The following is a 26,538-nucleotide window of genomic DNA, read 5'->3' as shown; positions in this document are numbered from 1 at the left end:
CACCCAGTCTCTCTCCCCTTCTCCCTCACCCACACCTCCCCATTCACTCCCTCCATCCTCCCCCCTTCACTCACCCGATCTCCAGGTCTGAGCATGGGTTCCTGCTTGCTCCCCAGCTTGTGGAGGATGTTATAGGCCACCTTTATACTCCGCGTCCAGAGTTTTCCTACAGGGACCAATCAAAATAAACACTGGTTATCGATCTGTTTCAGAGGCTGTGGATCCAGGACAAAGACGGCAGCATGTTTGTAATAGACTCACTCCAAACCACCTCAGGAGGAAGAGGAAACAGAGAGCACATCAAAGAGCAGCATGGGAAACAATAACATGTAGGCTGCTTGAGTAGGTCATGTTTGAAAAGTACACTAAATGGACAATACAATCTCGTATTTTATCTCATCGTAGGAATCTCTGGTTAGTCGGTGATAATGTTTAAGCATTTTCCAGGATATGAAGGTAACTTGAACCTCCCTTTTTGGATGATGAAATAACTATTTGGCTCAAAATGAAGTTTAACATTCCTCACAACTGAGGAAAGTTCTTTTAGTCTTCAGACAACTGAAATGTTTCTGGGATAGGTGCTTAGTTGGACAAGTTGAATGCTCCATTCAGCATTGCTGTGAGCGTTGTGTTAGGTGACTGATGGCAGTTCTGTGTCTAATTCAACATGGCGGATGCAGATATTATGCATGATCAATCTCCTGTAATGGTGTGTTGTTCTGTACTCCAAACGAGTCTTTTGATTTCCATCAGAATTAATGAATTAGGGCGGGAGGGAGAGAGGGAGGGGGTGGAGGGAGGGAGCGGAGGGACCCCAGGGGATTGAGCAGAGGGGCGGAGGGACCCCAGGGGGATTGAGCTTCAAGTGGGGGGAAGAAACGACAAAGAAAAAGCATTTGTACTAGTATTAATGAGAAAGCAAACAACTTGCCGGTGTTGTAGTCATTACAGCACACCGTAGCAAAATGTTTTAATCCATTGTGTAATGGAAAACGAAAATGAGCGTTTCTTATTGGACAACTTCAGATGGTCTGTCCCTGTTTCAGTCTGTTTTCTTCCATTTGCTTGCTAATGATTAGGACCCAGCTCTCATCTGCCTGGTTACTGTAACTATTCTCCCGATGCTGAGAGGAAAAGAAAGCCGAGGGTGTTCCTTGGAGGTTTCTGAGCTTGCATGGTGACAGTGTCCATGCGACGGTTCCCGTCTGTTTGTGTCTCAAACTGCACCCTATTCCCTTTCGAGTGCTCAAATTTTCCCCCACAGTCCTATGGGCCCTGGTCAAAAGCAGTACACTAAAACAGGGTATGGGGTGCCATTTGGGACTGGGCTTTCCTTTGAGGGCTGACTGACTCAGTGGTGGCATGGGGACTGGGTGACATCAGAACTGGCAGCCTGGGAAGTGCTGAGTCAGATGACAACTTCACTCTAGGGATGGACATGAATAGAGTACTCGAATGGACGCCAAAGCTCGATCTCTAACCAGAGAGCACATTTTTTTCAAATAACGGTAAACTATTTGGTGGAATGTGCTTCGTGGCTGCCCAAACGAGCAAGTGAAATTGTCTTGAAAACAACGTTAATTTGCTTTGAGTCTAGTGTTCCATTTGTACATGTGCATTTGCGTGGCACAACAAAAATAAACCAAGCATCACACCGTTCTTCTCCCTAAATTCCCTTTCCCCTTCATATCTCATTCACTCAATTGCATTCTGACCGCACACACAAGCTCCCATTAAGCCAACCCAAATAAATGCTTGGTTACATTGGTTACATAAGCTAGATTTCTTGCCAAATGACAACAGTTTTATCACAAATTCAAAATGGACAACTCGATTGAAGTAGGAAAATATAAGTTCCAACAACATGCCGCAGTTTTGAGATAATTGCGTCCCGTCTATTTTCCGCTTAAGCTACTTTTCAAACGGCCAGTGCCATTTAGAATTGGTTAGCCTAGGCTATAACCCCCACACACATACATGTTCCCCACTCAAAATAAGCAAAAACATCAATTGGCTAAAGACAAAGAGCGTATTTTCATCAGAATCATTAAGCAGACAGAGTTCAGTGTGTCAAATCGGAGGGCATGCTGTCCGGTCCTCTGGCAGTCTCTATGGGGGTGCCACAGGGTTCAATTCTCGGGCCGACTCTTTTCTCTGTATATATCAATGATGTTGCTCTTGCTGCGGGTGATTCCCTGATCCACCTCTATGCAGACGACACCATTCTGTATACTTCCGGCCCGTCCTTGGACACTGTGCTATCTAACCTCCACACGAGCTTCAATGCCATACAACGCTCCTTCCGTGGCCTCCAACTGCTCTTTAACGCTAGTAAAACCAAATGCATGCTTTTCAACCGTTCGCTGCCTGCACCCGCACGCCCGACTAGCATCACCACCCTGGATGGTTCCGACCTAGAATATGTGGACATCTATGAGTACCTAGGTGTCTGGCTAGACTGTAAACTCTCCTTCCAGACTCATATCAAACATCTCCAATCTAAAATCAAATCTAGAGTCGGCTTTCTATTCCGCAACAAAGCCTCCTTCACTCTCGCCGCCAAACTTACCCTAGTAAAACGGACTATCCTACCGGTCCTCGACTTCGGCGATGTCATCTACAAAATAGCTTCCAACACTCTACTCAGCAAACTGGATGCAGCAACACCCACCCGTAGCACGCGCTCCAGCAGGTGTATCTCACTGATCATCCCTAAAGCCAACACCTCATTTGGCCGCCTTTCGTTCCAGTTCTCTGCTGCCTGTGACTGGAACGAATTGCAAAAATTGCTGAAGTTGGAGACTTTTATCTCCCTCACCAACTTCAAACATCTGCTATCTGAGCAGCTAACCGATCGCTGCAGCTGTACATAGTCTATCGGTAAATAGCCCACCCATTTTTACCTACCTCATCCCATACTGTTTTTATTTATTTACTTTTCTGCTCTTTTGCACACCAATATCTCTACCTGTACATGACCATCTGATCATTTATCACTCCAGTGTTAATCTGCAAAATTGTAATTATTCGCCTACCTCCTCATGCCTTCTGCACACAATGTATAGACTCTTTTTTCTACTGTGTTATTGACTTGTTAATTGTTAACTCTGTGTTGTCTGTTCACACTGCTATGCTTTATCTTGGCCAGGTCGCAGTTGCAAATGAGAACTTGTTCTCAACTAGCCTACCTGGTTAAATAAAGGTGAAAAAAATACAAAAATATGCCTAGGTCTACTCATCAAACTGATGTCGTGGCCGTAATTCATCATGCAGTGTTCAACGTGGAATTGTTCATCCATTTAGAAAATTCCAAAGAACAGGCAGAATGAACTAAATTGAACATCTGTGTATATATTTCAAAAATAAAACATTTTGGTTTGTTACCCTGAAAAAATATATTTCAACTTGCCAAATAGAGCCCCATTTCAAATGATCTCTCTTTGAGAACAGCTGTTCCAAGCAGATGAGCATCACTTCACATGGGCAACTTTTTAAATTTTATTCATAAAAATATTCGGTTCTATTTTATTCTGTTATATTACATGTTTGTTTTTTTACTATAAAATAGGTGTGTCGACTGTGATAAGGGCTCGGGAAATAAGAGCGTCTTTGTCTGCTAAATTAACTTCTACAAGCAAGCACCACTGCTGAGGTTACTGCCTTTCTGAAGATTGTGTTCCACGATCCAAATTATCCAGTTGAAATTACGGTAAAAAAAAAGCATCTTAAATGGCACTTGCTTTATTGACTGAATTTACTGTATGTGGGGAAATGTAGTAATTATGATCTGTTATTTGTAATGGTTATCATAAATTAGGGTTAACTCTTTACTTGACACAACATTATGACATGGTCACAACCCTGTCAACAACTGACATAAGTTGTCATAACATGATCCTCCTAACGCTGTAACGTGGTCCTCCTAATGCTGTAACGTGGTCCTCCTAACGCTGTAACGTGGTCCTCCTAACGCTGTAACGTGGTCCTCCTAACGCTGTAGCGTGGCCCTCCTAACGCTGTAGCGTGGCCCTCCTAACGCTGTAGCGTGGCCCTCCTAACGCTGTAGCGTGGCCCTCCTAACGCTGTAACGTGGTCCTCCTAACGCTGTAACGTGGTCCTCCTAACGCTGTAACGTGGTCCTCCTAACGCTGTAACGTGGTCCTCCTAACGCTGTAACGTGGTCCTCCTAACACTGTAACATGGTCCTCCTAACGCTGTAGCGTGGTCCTCCTAACGCTGTAACGTGGTCCTCCTAACGCTGTAACGTGGTCCTCCTAACGCTGTAGCGTGGTCCTCCTAACGCTGTAACATGGTCCTCCTAACGCTGTAACGTGGCCCTCCTAACGCTGTAACGTGGCCCTCCTAACACTGTAACATGGTCCTCCTAACGCTGTAACGTGGTCCTCCTAACGCTGTAGCGTGGTCCTCCTAACGCTGTAACATGGTCCTCCTAACGCTGTAACGTGATCCTCCTAACGCTGTAACATGGTCCTCCTAACGCTGTAACATGATCCTCCTAACACTGTAACATGGTCCTCCTAACGCTGTAACGTGGTCCTCCTAACGCTGTAACGTGGTCCTCCTAACGCTGTAGCGTGGTCCTCCTAACGCTGTAACGTGGTCCTCCTAACGCTGTAACGTGGTCCTCCTAACGCTGTAACGTGGCCCTCCTAACGCTGTAGCGTGGTCCTCCTAACACTGTAGCGTGGCCCTCCTAACACTGCAGCATGGCCCTAACACTGCAGCATGGCCCTAACACTGCAGCATGGCCCTAACACTGCAGCATGGCCCTAACACTGCAGCATGGCCCTAACACTGCAGCATGGCCCTAACACTGCAACATGGCCCTAACACTGCAGCATGGCCCTAACACTGTAACATGGTCCTAACACTGTAACATGGTCCTAACACTGTAACATGGTCCTAACACTGTAACATGGTCCTAACACTGTAAATAAGGGCATGTACAGTGCCTTCAGAGAGTATTCACCAACCTTGAATTTCTCATTGTTGTGTAAGGCTGAATATAAAATCAATTAAAATTTAGCTTTTTTTGGTCCCTAGCCTACACACAATACCTCATGTCAAAATGGAATTATGTTTTTATTTTATTTTAATACATTTGATCTTTTACAGATGAATAAAAACATCAAAAGCTGAAATGTCTTCAGTCAATAAGTATTCAACCCCTTTGTTATGGCAAGCCTACATACGTTCAGGAGTAAAAATGTGCTTATCAAGTTAAACAAGTTAAATGACTGTGATAGGAGAAAACTGAGGACGGATCAACAACATTGTAGTTACTCCACAATACTAACCTAGTTGACAGAGTGAAAAGCAGGAAGCCTGTACAGGATACAAATACTCTAAAACATACATCCTGTTTGCAACAAAGCACTAAAGTAATACTGCAAAAAAATGTGGCAAAGCAATTAACTTTTGGTCCTGAAAGTGCTATTTTCGGGGCAAATCCAATACAACACATTACACCGAGTACCACTCTCCATATTTTCAAGCATACTGGTGGCTGCATCCTGTTATGGATATGGTTATAATCAATTTTCAGGATAAAAAGAAATGGGGTGGAGTTAAGCACAGGCAAAATCCTAGAGGAAAACCTGGTTTAGTCTGTTCCACCAGACACTGGGAGATTAATTCACCTTTCAGCAGGACAGTAACCTAAAAGACAAGTCCAAATCTACAGTGGAGTTGCTTACCAAGAATACCGTGAATATTCTTTAGTGGCCGAGTTACAGTTTTGACTTAAATCTGCTTCAAAATCTATGGCAAGACCTGAAAATGGTTGTCTAGCAATGATCAACAAACAATTTGAAAGAGCTTGAAGAATTTTGAAAAAATATATATATATTTAATCCATTTAGAATTTAGGCTGTAACAATAAAATGTGGAATAAGTCAAGGGGTATGACTACTTTGAAGGCATTGTACGTGACCAGTCTATCTGGTTTGTATGATTCTAATGGTCATATGCTTCTTGACAGTGTCATATAGTGTATTTTCTTAGTCCAAGTAAAGTGACAGGATGGTCATAATGCTTTTTGACAGTGTCAAAGTGTAAAAATATGACTTTAAAGAATTCATTACAACATCAAAGGATTTAAGAAACAAACCTTGAAATGAAAGGAAACTTCTTGGCAGGGGAAAAAAACACTGTCATAACCACCCATAAAATAACACAATTTATGACAGGTTATTAGACATATTATGACATGGTTAGGACAGTAAAGTGTTACCAAATTAGGCATTGTTGCGATCTGTTGGCATATAGATATACAAGCACGTTTTTTTCCAGTGCAGGCCTGGTGTTCTAAAAATAACACACACACACACACACACACAACCGTTCAAAAGGTTGGGGTCACTTAGAAATGTCCTTGTTTTTGAAGGAAAAGCACATTTTCTGTACATTAAAATAATATAAAATTGAGCAGAAATACAGTGTAGACATTGTTAATGTTATAAAATGACTATTGTAGCTGGAAACGGCAGATTTTTTTATGGAATATCTACATAGGCGTACAGAGGCCCATTATCAGCAACCATCACTCCTGTGTTCCAATGGCACGTTGTGTTAGCTAATCCAAGTTTATCATTTTAAAAAGGCTAATTTATCATTAGAAAACCCTTTTTCAATTATGTCAGCACAGCTGACAACTGTTGTTCTGATTTTAAAGAAGCAATAAAACTGGCCTTCTTTAGACTAGTTGAGTATCTGGAGCATCAGCATTTGTGGGTTCGATTACAGGCTCAAAATGGCCAGAAACAAATAACTTTCTTCTGAAACTCGTCAGTCTATTCTTGTTCTGAGAAATGAAGGCTATTCCATGTGAGAAATTGCCAAGAAACTGAAGATCTCGTACAACGCTGTGTACTACTCCCTTCACAGAACAGCGCAAAATGTATCTAACCAGAATATAAAGAGGAATGGGAGGCCCTGGTGCACAACTGAGCAAGAGGACAAGTACATTAGAGTATCTAGTTTGAGAAACAGACGCCTCACAACTCGTCAACTGGCAGCTTCGTTAAATAGTACCTGCAAAACACCAGTCTCAACGTCAACATTGAAGCGGCGACTCCGGGATGCTGGCCTTCCAGGCATCCCATTTTCCAGCTACAATTGTTATTTACAACATGAACAATGTCTACACTGTATTTCTGATGAATTTGATGTTATTTTTAAATGGACAATTTTTTTTTCAAAAACAAGGACATATATATATTTTTGGCATACTCAAGTACGTGAAAAAAATAATAATGTGAATACTCGAACAGTCAAAACATCTCAAAATGCCCATCCCTATTCCACACAGAGAGCAGCCTCCACCAACGCCTCAACCACACCTACCCCCATGCTGATGTCACACCTACACTGTGTTTACACCACACTGAGGAGGATTGGGGTGAGGTGTGTGTGTATGTGTGAGTGTGTGTGAGTGAGTGAGAGGGTGAATGTGGCTTCTCTTTCTGTCAGAGACCTCCAGGCGATCTTAACCCTACAAACTCAGTGGCTCTCTACTGATTCAATCTACTGCGTAGTAGATTCTACTCAGTCTGGGGAGATTATTTTTTTACGTCTTCCACTGTGAAATAAAACAACTATTAGAGCTGGATTATTGCATAAACTACTCGGTTTGGGAGTTTGAGATAAACTAATGAGGGCACATGACTCATGCATAATCATCATCTCTATTAATAGACCATAGATGGTGAATTATGGAGACCATTACCTTCCTAGATACACAGCACTATGTTTCCATGATAAGGGATTTCATATTGGAATTACATAGGCCCAATTGCCACCCTATTCCCTATTTAGGGCACTGCCTTTGAACAGGGCCTATAGGGTTCTGTTCAAAAGTAGTGCACTAGATAGGGAAAAGGGTGGCATGCTTTGTATCTACAGCATTGGAGGGAAATGTCCTCCTATCATGATGCTGTGGTGACCCATCGTTAAATTAAATGGTCGTAATAAGTAAATGTGATTTATTTTTTATTAATCTAAGGATGGCTTAAATGGATACCATTATTTTTGCAATACATAGTGTTCATTTGTAAAGGAGGATGGTATAGATATGGACTAAATTCCCAAAGTTTAAGTGCAGTGTGAGCATTTAACTAGCCAATTTTGGATGATAAATTCATGTAATTATCCATCTGTGTTTTTTGGAAAGCGAGACAATCATTAGGAGGAATCAATCCCTTATTTCAATAAAAGCTATCAACCATAATTTGACGTTGTAAGCAAACTGTCCATTACATGAGGTATCACACAGCGGAGAAACCAGAGGAATTAAACAAGCAAAGAGAGGAGGGCAGAGAGAACGATGCAGAGTGAGAGAGAGGGTGTGAGAGTGAGATTCACTCAAGGTTCACTTCAGAGACTCATATTAAGATTCAGCACTGCACACTGAAGACAGAGTTGTTCACACAGCTCAGGGCCCAGTAGCTCTCGCTCACCCGACCAACAGTCTCTTCCTTCCCAGAGATCTGGGCCTCGACTCTGGGCTCCTGACAAAAGGAAGGCTGTCTGCAGACATTTCACAGCCTGGTGAACATTGTCCGATCAGCCACCACACTTTACAAATCAATATGTTCACACTGACAGCCATACAGACAGAGGACTGAGAGACACTGCACTAGTTCCATTGGGGCCTGTTTTAGTGCTGACTGACTGGAGTCGTGTGTCTGCGTACCAAATGGCACCCGAATTCTCTACATGGCACAATACATAGGGCTCTGGTCAAAAGTAGTGCATTATATAGGAAATATTGTGCCTACGTTATTCCTGTAGGGCATGCTGCCTGTCTGCCAGTCATGTCTCCACGACTCAGCAGCAGGTTGCACTCTCGGATGCGGTGTGCAGGACTGTCTATGGTTCCACCCCAAACGGCACACTATTCCCTATGTAGTGCACTACTTTTGACCAGGGACCATAGGGCGCCATTTGGGACTCAAACCTACAGGTTATTTTATTCCCACAGCTTCACAGGGGCCCTTCCCAGCAGCTTGGAATTCACAAGGGCAACTCTACTGAGGCAGAACTTTACTCTTCAAATCATAGTACAGCCCTCAACCCATAATGCATTTTGAGGTGGGACTTGGGAGAAAAACTTTAATCCGAGTAAGCAGAGGGGAATAGTCGGAGTGTGTATTGTCGCAGTAGTGCAGTGCTGCAACATAACTCAAGACATTCCTGTGTAGTCACCGACTGATAAACAGTGGATTTGATTATATTGACTCTTCATATATCAAGATTCACAATGAACTTTAAAGACCCCCAAGTGAGAGAAATAACATGCTATGTTACTGAACTAAATAACTATACAAATTAACTACGTCGCAGTGCTTTTGACACTGTACGATTTACTTCAAAAAGCATTTTTCCACAAACAATGTACACTGAACAAAAATATAAACGCAACATGTAAAGTGTTGGTCCCATGTTTAATGAGCTGGAATAACAGATCCCAGATATTTTCCACACACACACAACGCTTACTTCTCTCAAATCAAAAAGCTTCTAACAATTTTGTTTACATCCCTGTTAGTTAGCATTTCTCCTTTGCCAAGATTTTATTTTATTTACCCTTTACTTAACTAGGCAAGCCAGTTAGGAACAAATTCTAATTTACAACGAAGGCCTACCTCACCGGCTAAATCCTCCCCTAACCCGGACAACGCTTGGCCAATTGTGCGCCACCCATGGGACTCCCGATCACGGCCAGTTGAATACAGCCCGGGATCGAACCTGGGTCTGTAGTGACGCCTCTTGCATTGCAGTGCCTTAGACTGCTGCGCCACTCAACAGGTGGGGCATATCAAGAAGCTGATTAAACAGCATGATCATTACACAGGTGCACCTTATGCTGGGAACATCTCTATTCCCAGTCATGTGAAATCTATAGCTTAGGACCTCATTTATTTCAATTGACTGATTTCCTTATATGAACTGTAACTCAGTAAAATCTTTGAAATTCTTGCATGTTGCGTTTATATATTTTTGTTCAGCGTACTTGGCGTTCCTTGTGTGGCTGTCATTAATATGCTTCAGCGGCAGGTAGCAGTACTGTTAGGTGCTTGCCTGTGTCAAACACACACAGTTTGGTGCTCGGCTATGCTGAATAAGGTTGGTGGGAAGGCCGAGCATGAAGCAGTATTTCAAATGGAAACCCTCGAGTACCCCACTGCAGCACACACTGGGTTGCATCCCAAATGGCTCCTTCCAAAAGTAGTGCATTATATAGGGAATACGGTGCCATTTGGAATGCAACCATGGAATCCATCCCAAAAATGTAGTGGTTGGTAAAAGGTCATTAACATAACAGTGGTCCTGCATCAGTCCTGCATGTCTGGGTCATGGTATCATTATGCAAGGCAAGCTACAGTTCTACGTTATAGATGAGCACAATCTCCACTGTTATACAGCCCCCGTTGCTTGTTATTATATTCTCTAGTAAGTTGTCTGAAATGTTTCAATAGCGCTCGTGCTGTACCGAGTCAATCCTTGTGACGAGTACATTGACATAATTTGAGCAGACTCTTAACAAGAGTGATTTACAGTCAGTAAATTCAACAGGTAGGTAAAACAACCACATAGCACAGCCATTGCAAGTATACTGTGTAGCATAGTCATTGCAAGTATATACAAGAGTCCTTACCGTAGGTTAAAATGTACAGTGGTTTTCCATTGGTGTCCATAGTGGTGAGGCATGGAGCTTTGGGAGAGATGGTGCCCCACCTCTGCAGGGCAGCCTCCAGCGACAGGGGCCAGTTAGTGACCACCCCTAGCTGCTCCCCCCTCATCGCCAGCATCTGAGCGCCCTCCGCTTTGGGCTGGTTGGGGTCTGGCTGTTGGACTGGAGCATGAGCAACACAATAATTTATGTTATAGCTGCAAAATAATCCCAAAAACATCCTTAATTACAGCCTAATCCCTACATAGTGCACAACTTTTGACCAGGGCCCCTATATAGAGACTGTCATTTGAGACACAGCTTGAGATGATTTAATAACAATAAGAACCTGTAATAATGCTAAACAACCAACACACTAAACTAAACCCATTCAGAAATCAACCAATCAAAGGATTTGTCTTTGAAGTCACCATGTTGAATAAGTAGGCCCTCTTACCCTCTAGGAGTTCTTCGAAGTCGTCAACGAAGAATTCTCTTAAGGGAGGTCGTTTGGGTCTCTTCAACGTGTTGACTAGCTGTTGGATCTTGGCTGACACTCGGCCACCTACTGGAACGCCTGTAGGGGTTAACACAGTTCACTACACATATAACACTTCAATACTTAATGGAAACTTCTGTATGTCTAATTGGACTAGCATGGCCACTTCTCCTAGTCTTGTCACTTTAGGGCATTCTGAGACGAGACAGCCACACGTCAATGGGTAATATGCAAAGCGTCTTCTCTACAGCAGTGGTTCCCAACCTTTTTTTCTTACTGTGCCACCAACTGAATCCTCCTCTGCCCAGAGTAACCCTGAAGTGCTCCCGTGTTCATTTCACCAGTAAGCCTATGGTTTCATGGATCTTCAAGCACCCCCTGTGGATAGGCCACGTACCCACAGGGGTCCTAGTACCCTTGGTTTGGAACCAGTGTTCTACTGCATATAGCAGAGCTGTCCCTGTTTCAACCATCTGTTTTTGTTCCAATGACACTATCCACTAGCAATTTCTCTCCAATGACACCACCTACCGCCATTTCTCTCCAATGACACCATCTACCGCCATTTCTCTCCAATGACACCATCTACCGCCATTTCTCTCCAATGACACCATCTACCGCCATTTCTCTCCAATGACACCATCTACCGCCATTTCTCTCCAATGACACCATCTACCGCCATTTCTCTCCAATGACACTTCTCATGGCACTCAACACACCACAAAGACTGAGGGAGTGAAAAGTGGAGCACACACACACACACATGTAAATCACGTTGACAGCATCCCTTCAGATTTAAACAAAAAAAACTTTCATTACATGTTTGCCCATGGTAGAAGTTGTCAGGAAGTTACTTTATGGAGCTGAATGCAAAAACGTTCAGGAGATAAAGGTGTTTAAAGTTGACCCATTTTGCATACACCAGCATACCATGAGACATTTTTTATAAAAACTTTAACATCAATTCATGTTTGCATATGTTCTAGCTTAAACCTTAATTTACATCATCCGAGGTAAAAAAAAAAAAAAAAAAAAAGGCTAAGTGGCATTTTAATCATATAAATTAACCTTTAATATCCCTTTAGACCACCTCAATTTAGTTGCTACACCATTGAAATTTAAATTTAATTAATTGAAATGTTCACTTCTAATTACTACCACAACTTAGAAATGGTCATCTCTAATCTATTATCTATATTTCTATGATCTCAATAGGTTTCATATGGAGGATTGATTTAAATCTGATATTCCATTTCAAGTCAACATTCACTGATGTGTGGACCTCCTACCATCTTGGTGGTACCACTTCAAAGTTGAGGTTTCAATGTTATTCCAATTTCAGTACATTTATCAGCCAAAATATGACACCCACCCTGTATTCAAGAGTATGTTGTCTCTCAACCGATGATGATATAAAATAGGGTTTAAGCTACAACATATGCGGATGCTTAAAAAAATGTTTTGATTGTGTTTTAGATCGACATTTAAGAAAAAAAAATACAGAATTGTTTTACCATCCTGTTTGTAAGCTTTTAAATGATATCAATCTCAACCGTTTCTATTTTCCAGTGATGAAGACATCGATGTCTCATGGTATGGTGGGGTATGCAAAATGGGTCAACTTCAAACACCTTCATCTCTTGAATGTTTGGCATTCAGGTCCATAAACTCACTTTCTTTAAAAAATAGATATATATATATTTTTTAACCCTGTTTTCTCCCCAATTTCATAGTATCCAATTGTTTAGTAGCTACTATCTTGTCTCATCGCTACAACTCCCGTACGGGCCCGGGAGAGACGAAGGTTGAAAGTCATGCGTCCTCCGATACACAACCCAACCAAGCCGCACTGCTTCTTAACACAGCGCGCATCTAACCCGGAAGCCAGCCGCACCAATGTGTCGGAGGAAACACTGTGCACCTGGCAACCTTGGTTAGCGTGTACTGCGCCCAGCCCGCCACAGGAGTCGCTGGTGCGATGAGACAAGGATACCCCTACCGGCCAAGCCCTCCCTAACCCGGACGACGCTAGGCCAATTGTGCGTCGCCCCATGGACCTCCCGGTCGCAGCCGGTTACGACAGAGCCTGGGCGCGAACCCAGAGTCTCTGTTGGCACAGCTGGCGCTGCAGTACAGCACCCTTAACCACTGCACCAACCAGGAGGCCCTCAAACTCACTTTCTGACCACTTCTACAATGGGCAAACATGTACAGAAGGTTTTGTTCAAATCAAAAGGGTTGCTGTCAAAAAGTGATTGAATTCAAATGGATTTACCCAGGGCTGTCACTCAAATCTCAGTCTAAACCCTCATAAACCCTCTAAACCCTCAAGCCAACAGTTAAACAGCGAATAGAAAGCAATACATATGTACAACATTAAAACATAAATCATTTGACAAAAATATCAAATCTGTGTAAAGCATGCAAACCTGTATTAGGCAAGACAAAACAAGTAGCACAACAAACAAACATTTTAAATCTCTAATCACAAGTTTGGCCTTGCTACAGAAGTTGAGACAGACAGTTCTTTTCAGAAACTCCCTGAGCCAGTCAGCCCAATCCGTGAAGCTTGGCACTTGATCTATCAAGCAGACTCTCGACGACGTGCGCGCTGTGCGCTCAACAAATCTATTCCTCAGCACTATTGATTGGAGCATCTGATAAACAGATTAGTCTGTGACGATGCTGCATGCCTCAGGAGAACAAATTAAAATAGCGGAGAGTCTCCCATATTGGCATACTCTGTCATCTGACTGGAGCGCATTCAGAACAAAACTTCAGAATCCACTTTGGGTCCACATTTCCACATTAGATGCATTCTATTCTACTCACATCCCCTAAGGATTTCATTCCCCTCTCGTGTGTTAAAGAAAGCTTCCAAAAGGTAAGCCATCAAAAGTGATGTGCTCAAAGAGGAGTGAAAATGAAGATAAGTGAGTGACGCATCTGTTAAGAGGAGACAGAGTTTTACTGCTCCTACTAAAGTCATTCCTGGTGTCTGCTGCAGATCTAACTGAACAGTTCTGTGATGTCAAATGTCAAAAATCAAATCAGAGATGATGAAAAGATTGATTCTTGTGTCATCCCATTCACAGTATTGAATCATAAGAGGCATAAGTAAAACATTTAAATTGGCTCTCGTTTTTCCTTTCACGTTTCTCCCAAAACAGTGTCATCATAACCAAATGACGAACACCAGGACACAAACACTTCAAAACAAAAAATGACTAAGCATGATAAAAAAAAAATCTATATTTAAAAAAAAAAATATATATATATATATATTTGGCTCAATACAGTACAGAAAGAAAGCTACCTTTTATTTGAGGGTATGTTCATACATATCCGTTTTACCGTTTAGAAATTAAAGCACTTTTGTATTTAGTCCCCTCATTTGAAGTGTTCATAAGTCATTAGACAAATTCCCTTTAGTGTATTACATTTTGTTTAAAGTTCAGTATTTGGTCCCATATTCCTAGCAGGCAATGACTACACGACATCAAGCTTGTGACGCTGCAGAGATGTTGAATGCATTTGCCTTTTATTTTGGTTGTGTTTCAGATTATGTTGTGCCCATTAGAAATGAATGGCAAATCATGTGTCATTTTGGAGTCACATTATTGTAAATAAGACTAGAATATGCTGCTGAACACTTCTACATGAATGTGACCATGATTACAGGTAATCCTGAATGAATTGTGAATAATGTTGAGTGAGAAAGTTCGAGGCAAAAATAAAACACCCCCACAAAAATGCTAACCTCCCCTGCTATTGGTACTGTTGCCTAATATAAAGCATTTGAGCTCAAATAGTAGAGGCAAATTTGTTTTAGCTTCACTGTCCAAATCACCACGTAGGGGAGTGGGTACAAACATGACCCAAACATACATCACTGTAAAGACAAGCACCATGAAAACAAATATAGTTCACGATCACACACACATCCCCACAAATACCCCCAACCCCTCTATGCACTCACCATCTCCGGTCTCCATGAGCTCTGCATTGCCATATTTGGGCGTGGACCTGGATGTTGTGGTGGAGCCCTGGGGTCTCTCCACCTGTATGGAGTCTGTGGTGTAGCTGGTGACATCTGGAGGGGCAGAGTGGTTCTCTGGACGTGAGGAGAGGCAAGGTGAAGGAAGCCTGTTACTGTTAGACCCCCCAGCCCTCAGCCCTATAGCTAACCAAGGGCCACAGCAGGCCACAGGCTGCCACAAGCCAAGCCAGCATAACAGTGCGGGGGGGGACTGAGTCTGGCACCTATATAGTGCACGCCCTTTGACCACCGCTCATACATACCATAGATGTATTGACCCAGGTAAAAAGCAGTGCACTATAGAGGGAAAAGGGTGCACACAACCGAGGACAGGATGAGGCAGCGGTCCGTGAGCACACAGACAGACCGAGAGACAGACAGACGGTAGGACACAAGGGTTAGTCTAGTCAGGTCAGGAGGCACATGCAAACAGGTGTCCCCAGGTGGAGAATAGACAGAGGTAGACTACGGTTAACTCAAGGAAGGAAATGTTTGAAATGCTGCTGTGTTTATCTTGGCACTTCCATAGTGCCATAGTCCTCAGCCCTTACCAATATGATCCGTTATGATATCGCACTGAAAGTGTTTCATGTCACCTCATTTGCATTTTAGGAGCCCTCTAGTTAGTTTTCCTTTGAAAACAGATTAGTGGTGTTTGAAGATGAGATAGTGAACACCCCGAAGTCCATCCACTCCACGAGAGGGAAGTACCTCTGCAATGACCCAAAAACTATTTTATTCTGATGAAAATATCATCTTAATCGTGTGGCCACGTGGCACAGCCATTGTAACTCACATACAAAATCAGTCTAAGTCAAGATATTGTGAACTTTACTAGCCCTATAGCGTCTCATACATCTCTGCTACACAGATTTCTATGTGATGTGTACGTAAGACTGAATGTGTGGGACCACACTAACTAATACAAATATATAACTATGACAACCAAGTCAAACAAACTAATGCTGTGTATTAAGTTGTCCATGTATGAGTCACCAAGCTGATAGTCAAATGTCTCATCCCCAGGCCACCAGCCTCTCCTTCAGTCAGATATTGATTAAAGGATTGATCGAAATGCATTGTATTTTTTAAAACATTTTCATAATTTAGTAGATTCTCTTATCCAGAGCAACTTAAAGGAGCAATTAGGGTTAAGTGCCTTGCTCAAGTGCACAGAGATTTTTCAGCTAGTCAGCCCAGAGATTCGAACTAGTGACCTTTCAGCTACTGACCCAACGCTCTGCTACCTGCCACTGAGCTGGGATTAAAACAAAACTCTCTCACACACACACACACACACACACTTTTTTGGTAAACGGCTGAGGCAAAGGTAAAACAAGTTTATATTTTGGCCTCTGATGAGGGAAGAAAATGTAACTAAGCTCATGATCATTAAAAAGGTATTTTATAAGTTATATTCTTCAGTCTAATATTCTTCAGTTTTAAAGGGGCAATCCCAGATTGCCCCTTTAAATCCAGTACTGGAGCTGCAGGAGATTTGATGGACTTCATGGAAATATGTTTGTAATCATCACCGCCCACTCTTCAATCCCCTGGCCATAACATAATTCCTCCAAATGCTTCAACATTACATAATTAATGCAGCGCTTCCGCCTCTCCTCCTCTCTCTGAGACTTCCCACGTGTGATATTATCTTTCAATGTGAAAAAAATATCTACATTTCCTTCTCTCACTCCTCGACTTGTATTTCATTTCAGATTGTTTCAAGAGGCAGAGGTTGTTGAAAGTCTAATCATGCCGTGAAAAGGGCTGTGACGGTCATGGAATTTCAGATGACAGTTATTGATCAGCCAAATCAAACCCCGAGCTGACAAGGTACAAATCTGTCGTTCTGCCCCTGAACAGGCAGTTAACCCGCTGTTCCCAGGCCGTCATTGAAAATAAGAATGTGTTCTTAACTGACTTGCCTGGTTAAATAAAGGTAAAATTTAAAAAAAATAATAATAAAAAATTACCGTGGAAACGGACTCAACCGCACAATGGCCTGGCCGTCTGTTTTTCAGACAGCTGTTTGTGCCACTTATTTTACACAAAAAAATAAATATATATATTTTTATGACGGTCTTCATCCATAATTGTCGGCTTCGCGATAATCTTGTAACCATCGTATAGTAGCCGTGAACTCCTGTCAGTATGATGGGAGAAAACAACATGACAATGTAAAAAAGCATCAGACGTTACTTCCTCTCCCTGCTAGATTTTGACTCCAACTGAAGTGGATGAGAGTGTAATATAATTCCAGACACCATTTGGGGGGAGAAACCACAAGGAATTTCAATGAGGTCCCTCGCTGTCTTTCCTTAACACTCCCAGTACTCAGTCTCTTTCCACTGCAAAACACTACATCCCCAGTCAAGGACCATACATACGCTAAAGTGGATGAAACACTAGCTAGCACACATAGCACTTACCTATAAGAGCTGGTAATCAGATATAAGTCAGAGCAATCTCATTCAGACCATCATACTGTCTGCAATGAGGAATCTTCTTTTCAGTGACAATTCATCATGATGTTTAATATGCCTATATAGGCCAATAGGATAAGAGCTTCCCAAAACTTCACATCTACAAATTTATGAAAATAGTATGTGTCATCACACGATCATCTCACCTTCCACCATGTATAGGCTATGTCTCATAAGGCACCCTATTCCTTATAAAGTGCACTACTTTTGACCAGAGTCCTATGAGCAACATAGGGAACAGGGTGCCATTTTAGACCACCAGTGTGAGGTTAGATTAATGGGATAGGTGGAGGGCTCCAGACCTCGCTAGATTAAACAAGACTCATATTGACAATGTCAGACCAAGGACAACATCACTGCCGCCCCCACTTAGTCGCTCACCCTCCCTACCCCAATCCCTAGAATCAGCCAGTAGCTGCTTATGTAACCGGCGAAAAGACTACTGTAAATAAATATATAACTTCAACACAGTGCTAATGTGCGAGAGTCATATTCCTAATGCCTTCAGAGCTGTGTGAGTGCCAGGCAGCGAGAGCAAGCGAGGCCGCCACACACAGAGCGCGACACAGAGAGCGAGCGAGACACAGAGCGAGCAACAGCAACACCATCATCCCAGAAACCCTGGACCCAGTCCAATTCACATACCTCTCCAACAAATCCACAGATGATGCAATCTCGATTGCACTCCTCACTGCCCTTTCCCACCTGGACAAAATGAACACATACATGAGAATGCAGTTCATTTACTACAGCTCAGCGTTCAACACCATAGTGCCCTCAAAGCTCATCACTAAGATAAGGACCCTGGGACTAAACATCTCCCTCTGCAACTGGATCATTGACTTCCTGATGGGCCTCTCCCAGGTGGCGAGGGTAGGCAACAACACATCCGCCTTGCTTACCCTCAGGAGTGCATGCTTAGTCCCTTACTGTACTCTCTGTTCACCCACGAATGCGTGACTCCAACACCATCATGAAGTTTGCAGACGACATGATGGCGGTAGCCCTGATCCCTGACAACGATGAGGGCCTGATCCCCCTCAATGTCAGTAAGACAAAGGAGCTGATCGTGGACTAAAGGAAACGGAGGGCCAAGTGCACCCCCATTCATATCGACAAGGCTGTTGTTGAGCGGGTCGAGAGCTTCAAGTTCCTCGGTGTCCACATCACTAAGGATCTATCATGGTCCACACACACACACCAACACAGTCGTGAAGAGGGCACGACAACGCCTCTTCCCTCTCAGGAGGCTGAAAAGATTTGGCATGGGCCTCAGATCCTCAAAGTTTTACAGCTGCACCATCGGGAGCATCTTGACTGGCTGCATCACCACTTGGTATGGCAACTGCTTGGCATCTGTCCACAAGGCGCTTACAGAGGGTAGCGCGTATGGCCCAGTACATCACTTGGGCCGAGCTCCCTGCCATCCAGGACCTCTATATCAGGCGGTGTCAGAGGAAGGCCCAAATGTTTATTTTTATTTTTTAAAGAGTCCAGCCATCCCAGCAACAGACCTTTCTCACTGCTACCACATGGCAAGCAGTACCAATGTCTGGAACCAACACGACCCTGAACAGATTCTAAACACAAGGCATGAGACTGCTAAATAGGACTGCTAAATAGCAAATGGCTACCCAGACAACCTGCATTGACCCTTTTATGCACTAACTCGCATGCACTGACTATGCACACACGCACACTGGACTCTACCCACACATACTGACACCAACACACACACACACACACATATGCATATTGATGCCACGCGCACACTTTCAGCACATAAGCTGCTGCTAGTAAGTTTACCCCTACCTATATGTACAGTTGTGGCCAAAAGTTGAGAATGACACACATTTTAATTTTCAAAGTTGGCTGCATCAGTGTCTTTAGATATTTTTGTCAGATGTTACTACGGAATACTGAAGTATAATTGACACTTGTAAAGGCTTTTATTGACAATTACATGAAGTTGATGCAAAGAATCAATATTTGCAGTGTTGACCCTTCTTTTTCAAGACCTCTGCAATCCGCCCTGGCATTCTGTCAATTAACTTCTGGGACAGATTCTGAATGATGGCAGCCCATTCTTGCATAATCAATTCTTGGAGTTTGTCCACCCGCCTCTTGAGGATTGACCACAAGTTCTCAATGGGATTAAGGTCTGGGGAGTTTCCTGGCCATGGACCCCCCAAAAAATTGATGTTTTGTTTCCCGAGACACTTAGTTATCACTTTTGCCTTATGGCAAGGTGCTCCATCATGCTGGTAAAGGCATTGTTCGTCACCAAACTGTTCCTGGATGGTTGGGAGAGGTGGCTCTCGGAAGATGTGTTGGTATCATTCTTTAGTCATGGCTGTGTTCTTAGGCAAAATTGGGAGTGAGCCCACTCCCTTGGCTGAGAAGCAACCCCACACATGGTCTCAGGATGCTTTACTGTTGGCATGACACAGGACTGATGGTACGCTCACCTGGTCTTCTCCGGACAAGCTTTTTTCCGGATGCCCCAACCAATCGGAAAGGGGATTCAGAGAAAATGACTTTACCCCAGTCCTCAGCAGTCCAATCCCTGTACCTTTTGCAGAATATCAGTCCCTGATGTTTTTCCTGGAGAGAAGTGGCTTCTTTGCTGCCCTTCTTGACACCAGGCCATCCTCCAAAAGTCTTTGCCTCACTGTGTGTGCAGATGCACTCACACCTGCCTGCTGCCATTGCTGAGCAAGCTCTATACTAGTGGTGCCCTGATCCCGCAGCTGAATCAACTTTAGGAGACGGCCCTGGAGCTTGCTGGACTTTCTTGGGCGCCCTGAAGCCTTCTTCACAACAATTGAACCGCTCTCCTTGAAGTTCTTGATGATCCGATAAATGGTTGATTTAGGTGCAATCTTACTGGCAGCAATATCCTTGCCTGTGAAGCCCTTTTTGTGCAAAGCAATGACGGCACGTGTTTCCTTGCAGGTAACTGTGGTTGACAGAGGAAGAACAATGATTCCAAGCACCACCCTCCTTTTGAAGCTTCCAGTCTGTTATTCGAACTCAATCAGCATGACAGTGATCTCCAGCCTTGTCCTCGTCAACACTCACACCTGTGTTAACTTTTGGGAACGGGGGAAAGTATTGAGTAGCTTGGATGAATAAAGGTGCCCAGCGTTAACTGCCTGCTACTCAGAATATGCATATAATTAGTATATTTGGATAGAAAACACAAGAACGTTTCCAAAACTGTTAAAATAAAATAAAAAATCCAACCAGGAAGTGGGAAATCTGATGTTTGTAGTAAAAAAGAAAGTGATTGCCTATCCAATATACAGTGTAAATGGGGTCAGATTGCAATTCCTAAGGCTTCCACTACATGTCAACAGTCTTTCCGAACATTGTTTCAGGCTTCTACTGTTAAAGGGGAGCAAATAAGAGCTGTTTGAACCAGGGATCTGGCTGAAAGCCTTTTGCTAAGTCTCGCGCGCGGCCGTGAGCACGAGCTCCATTCCCTTTAATTTCTAAAGACAAAGGAATTGTCCGGTTGGAATATCCTAAAGATTGATTATATACATCGTTTGACATGTTTCTACAAACTGGAATGGAACTTTTTTGACTTTTCATTTGGACTTACTGGACTAAATGCGAACATAAAGGGGGTATTTGGACATAAAGATGAACTTTATCGAACAAAACAAACATTTGTCTAACATGGAGACCTGGGAGTGCCATCAGATGAAGATCAAAAGGTAAGTGATTCATTCTAACGCTATTTCTGACTTTTGCGACACCTTTCCTTGGTTGGAAAATGGCTGTATGGTTTTCTGTGGCTAGGCGCTGGCCTAACATAATCGCAAAGTGTGCTTTCGCCGTAAAGCCTTTTTGAAATCTGACACTGTGGCTGAATTAACAAGAAGTTTATCTTTAAAATGGTGTATAATACTTGTATGTTTGAGGAATTTTAATTATGAGATTTCTGTTTGAATTTGGCGCCCTGCAATTTCACTGGCTGTTGTCGAGGTGGGACGCTAGCTTCCCACATATCATAGAGAGGTTAACGAGAGAATCACTGACATGATGTCAGCTGGTCCTTTTGTGGCAGGGCTGAAATGCAGTGGAAATGTTTTTGGGGGATTCAGTTCATTTGCATGGCAAAGAGGGACTTTGCAATGAATTGCAATTAATCTGATCACTCTTCATAACATTCTGGAGTATATGCAAATTGCCATCATACAAACTGAGGCAGCAGACTTGTGAAAATTAATATTTGTGTCATTCCCAAAAGTTTTGGCCACGACTGTACACTATATAGTTACCTCAATTACATTGTTCCCATGCACTCAGTACTGGTACTCCCTGTATATAGCAATGTTGTTTTCCACTCCATATCAAATAAAATTGTATTTGTTGCGTGCCGAATACAACAGGTGTAGACATTACAGTGAAACGCTTACTTACAAGCCCTTCACCAACAACGCAGTTAAGAAAATACCTAAAACAATGTAAGAGATAAGAGTAACAATTAAAGAGCAGCAGTAAATAACAATAGCGGGGCTATATACAGGGGGTAGCGGTACAGAGTCAATGTGTGGGGCCACCGGTGTTGAGGTAATATGTACAGTGGGGCAAAAAATAATTTAGTCAGCCACGAATTGTGCAAGTTCTCCCACTTAAAAAGATGAGGCCTGTAATTTTCATCATAGGTACACTTCAACTCTGACAGACAAAATAAGAAAAAAAAATCCAGAAAATCACATTGTAGGATTTTTTATGAATTTATTTGCAAATTATGGTGGAAAATAAGTATTTGGTCAATAACAAATGTTTATCTCAATACTTTGTTATATACCCTTTGTTGGCAATGACAGAGGTCAAACGTTTTCTTTAAGTCTTCACAAGGTTCACACACTGACAGCTCTCACCTGTCCACAACCTCAAACAGTCACATTCCAAACTCCACTATGGCCAAGACCAAAGAGTTGTCAAAGGACACCAGAAACAAAATTGTAGACCTGCACCAGGCTGGGAAGACTGAATCTGCAATAGGTAAGCAGCTTGTTTTGAAGAAATCAACTGTGGGAGCAATTATTAGGAAATGGAAGACATACAAGACCACTGATAATCTCCCTCGATCTGGGGCTCCACGCAAGATCTCACCCCCTGGGGTCAAAATGATCACAAGAACGGTGAGCAAAAATCCCAGAACCACACGGGGTGACCTACTGAATGCCCTGCAGAGAGCTGGGACCAAAGTAACAAAGCCTACCATCAGTAACACACTACGCCGCCAGGGACTCAAATCCTGCAGTGCCAGACGTGTCCCCCTGCTTAAGCCAGTACATGTCCAGGCCAGTCTGAAGTTTGCTAGAGAGCATTTGGATGATCCAGAAGAAGATTGGGAGAAGGTCATGTGGTCAGATGAAACCAAAATATAACTTTTTGGTAAAAACTCAACTTGTCGTGTTTGGAGGACAAAGAATGCTGAGTTGCATCCAAAGAACACCATACCTACTGTGAAGCATGGGGGTGGAAACCTCATGCTTTGGGGCTGTTTTTCTGCAAAGGGACCAGGACGACTGATCCGTGTAAAGGTAAGAATGAATGGGGCCATGTATCGTGAGATTTTGATTGAAAACCTCCTTCCATCAGCAAGGGCATTGAAGATGAAACGTGGCTGGGTCTTTCAGCATGACAATGATCCCAAACACACTGCCCGGGCAAAGAAGGAGTGGCTTCGTAAGAAGCATTTCAAGGTCCTGGAGTGGCCTAGCCAGTCTCCAGATCTCAACCCCATAGAAAATCTTTGGAGGGAGTTGAAAGTCCGTGTTGCCCAGCAACAGCCCCAAAACATCACTGCTCTAGAGGAGATCTGCATGGAGGAATGGGCCAAAATACCAGCAACAGTGTGTGAAAACCTTGTGAAGACTTACAGAAAACATTTGACCTCATTGCCAACAAAGGGTATATAACAAAGTATTGAGATAAACATTTGTTATTGACCAAATACTTATTTTCCACCATAATTTGCAAATAAATTCATTAAAAAACCTACAATGTGATTTTCTGGATTTTTTTCCTTCTCATTTAGTTGAAGTGTACCTATGATGAAAATTACAGGCCTCATCTTTTTAATAGGGAGAACTTGCACAATTGGTGGCTGACTAAATACTTTTTTGCCCCACTGTATAGCCTTGTCGTTTTCTACTCCCCATACATAGCCATGTTATTGTCTACTCCCCATACATAGCCATGTTATTGTCTACTCCCCATACATAGCCATGTTATTTTCTACTCCCTATACATAGCCATGTTATTTTCATACTCCCTATACATAGCCATGTTATTTTCTACTCCCTATACATAGCCATGTTATTGTCTACTCCCTATACATAGCCATGTTATTTTCTACTCCCTATACATAGCCATGTTATTTTCATACTCCCTATACATAGCCATGTTATTTTCTACTCCCTATACATAGCCATGTTATTTTCTACTCCCTATACATAGCCATGTTATTTTCATACTCCCTATACATAGCCATGTTATTTTCTACTCCCTATACATAGCCATGTTATTTTCTACTCCCTATTCACAGCCATGTTATTTTCTACTCCCTATACATAGCCATGTTATTTTCTACTCCCTATACATAGCCATGTTATTTTCATACTCCCTATACACAGCCATGTTATTGTCTACTCCCCATACATAGCCATGTTATTTTCTATTCCCTATACATAGCCATGTTATTTTCTACTCCCTATACATAGCCATGTTATTTTCATACTCCCTATACATAGCCATGTTATTTGCTACTCCCTGTATATAGCCATGTTATTTTCTACTCCCTATACACAGCCATGTTATTTTCATACTCCCTATACATAGCCATGTTATTTTTCTACTCCCTATACATAGCCATGATATTTTCTACTCCCTATATATAGCCATGTTATTTTCTACTCCCTATACATAGCCATGATATTTTCTACTCCCTATATATAGCCAAGTTATTTTCTACTCCCTATACATAGCCATGTTATTTTCTACTCCCTATACACAGCCATGTTATTTTCTACTCCCTATACATAGCCATGTTATTTTCTACTCCCTATATATAGCCATGTTATTTTCTACTCCCTATACATAGCCATGTTATTTTCTACTCCCTATATATAGCCATGTTATTTTCTACTCCCTATATATAGCCATGTTATTTTCTACTCCCGGTACATAGCCATGTTATTTTCTACTCCCTATACATAGCCATGTTATTTTCTACTCCCTATACATAGCCATGTTATTTTCTACTCCCTATACACAGCCATGTTATTTTCTACTCCCTATTCACAGCCATGTTATTTTCTACTCCCTATATATAGCCATGTTATTTTCTACTCCCTATACATAGCCATGTTATTTTCTACTCCCTATACATAGCCATGTTATTTTCTACTCCCTATATATAGCCATGTTATTTTCTACTCCCTATATATAGCCATGTTATTTTCTACTCCCGGTACATAGCCATGTTATTTTCTACTCCCTATATATAGCCATGTTATTTTCTACTCCCGGTATATAGCCATGTTATTTTCTACTCCCGGTACATAGCTATGTCATTTTCTACTCCTGGTACATAGCCATGTCATTTTCTACTCCCGGTACATAGCCATGTTATTTTCTACTCCCGGTATATAGCCATGTCGTTTTCTACTCCCGGTACATAGCTATGTTATTTTCTACTCCCGGTACATAGCCATGTTATTTTCTACTCCCGGTATATAGCCATGTCGTTTTCTACTCATTATTCACAGTGTCACTATTAGTATTTTATACCTCATCTTTAACTCTGTATTGTTGGAAAAGGACCGGTAAGTAAGCATTTCACTGTTTGTTTGTCTACACCGGTTGTCTACGCAGCGTGTGACGAATACATTTCATTTGACGAATCTCTCCTTTACAGCACAACACCTAGAGGAATACTAATGAGATAGGGAATACACCTCAGCAGGGGCAGAGGTACACACTGTACTGCAATGGAATCCCTATGGGTCGTCACATAGGCCGCGTTGCCATACTGTATCTAGTAACGTATGGATAGGCGCGTCATGCAATGTACTGTAATTGCCCCGGAACGCAAGCATAAACTGCAAACCATAGACGGCACTTGATTCCATTAGGAGTGGGAATCCTTCCAGAAATGTGTTAATGGTTTCTGTGGTGTTCTCAGATGTTAACTAATAGTTGATTAGAGTGTGGACCAAGCCTTTGTTTTCAGAACATCCCATCTACTTCCACCTGGTGATTATTTTCTTTTGTCGTTTGGATATAAACAACTCATTTCAATAATTCACTCTCCCTGCAGAATAGTGACTGATGGGATAACAGATGGGTTCAATCAACGCATTCTTCAATGCTGGTTCAGTGGGTTCTTTAAAGCATCCAGCAGAGTTTTGGCACCAAAAAGTAAACTGCACAGGGCATTTTAAAACAGACTACTTAAAACAATGTGGCACCTGCCTAAAGTTCAGATGTAAAGTGTACACTGCCAACATGAATGTCTGTATCCATGTGGAAGATTGGGAGGGCAGAGAAGTGTCTAAAAGCAGACAGAATACATTTTGCAGCAAGCACCACCTCCACGTAACTGGAGCAACCATCCGTCTGCTCTGTGTCAGAGATGAAAAGCATTCTTGAACACTCTTATCTTGCCAAGCAAACAAATGTATTTCTCACCATTTAAACAAATGTTTCACAGCCATGAAAGCAACAAAAACATGTTTTGTTTGCATCCCAAATAGCACCAGATCCCCTACATATGCACTACTTTGACTAGAACCCT

At 42.4% G+C, this 26,538-nt stretch overlaps 1 protein-coding gene across 18 annotated transcripts in view; it reads right to left on the bottom strand.

Moving 5' to 3' along the window:
- Positions 1 to 26,538, bottom strand: part of LOC112259592 (disco-interacting protein 2 homolog C) — a 255,580-nt gene that overhangs the window by 63,578 nt on the left and 165,464 nt on the right. For 15 of the 18 annotated variants that reach the window (XM_042328721.1, XM_042328723.1, XM_042328722.1 and 12 more), the window contains 4 exons: positions 15,172 to 15,306; positions 11,151 to 11,270; positions 10,679 to 10,876; positions 75 to 166 (listed from right to left, as the gene is read on the bottom strand). In XM_042328721.1, the coding sequence (XP_042184655.1) occupies positions 75 to 166; positions 10,679 to 10,876; positions 11,151 to 11,270; positions 15,172 to 15,306 (545 nt within the window). The remainder of the gene's footprint in view (positions 1 to 74; positions 167 to 10,678; positions 10,877 to 11,150; positions 11,271 to 15,171; positions 15,307 to 26,538) is intronic. The other 3 variants (XM_042328724.1, XM_042328737.1, XM_042328738.1) reach the window with 1 other exon arrangement.

The sequence above is a fragment of the Oncorhynchus tshawytscha genome, linkage group LG10 (genome assembly GCF_018296145.1).
Source record: "Oncorhynchus tshawytscha isolate Ot180627B linkage group LG10, Otsh_v2.0, whole genome shotgun sequence".
Taxonomy (NCBI): domain Eukaryota; kingdom Metazoa; phylum Chordata; class Actinopteri; order Salmoniformes; family Salmonidae; genus Oncorhynchus; species Oncorhynchus tshawytscha.
Note: the sequence above shows the minus strand (reverse complement) of the source record. Positions and strands in the feature narration are given on the sequence as shown.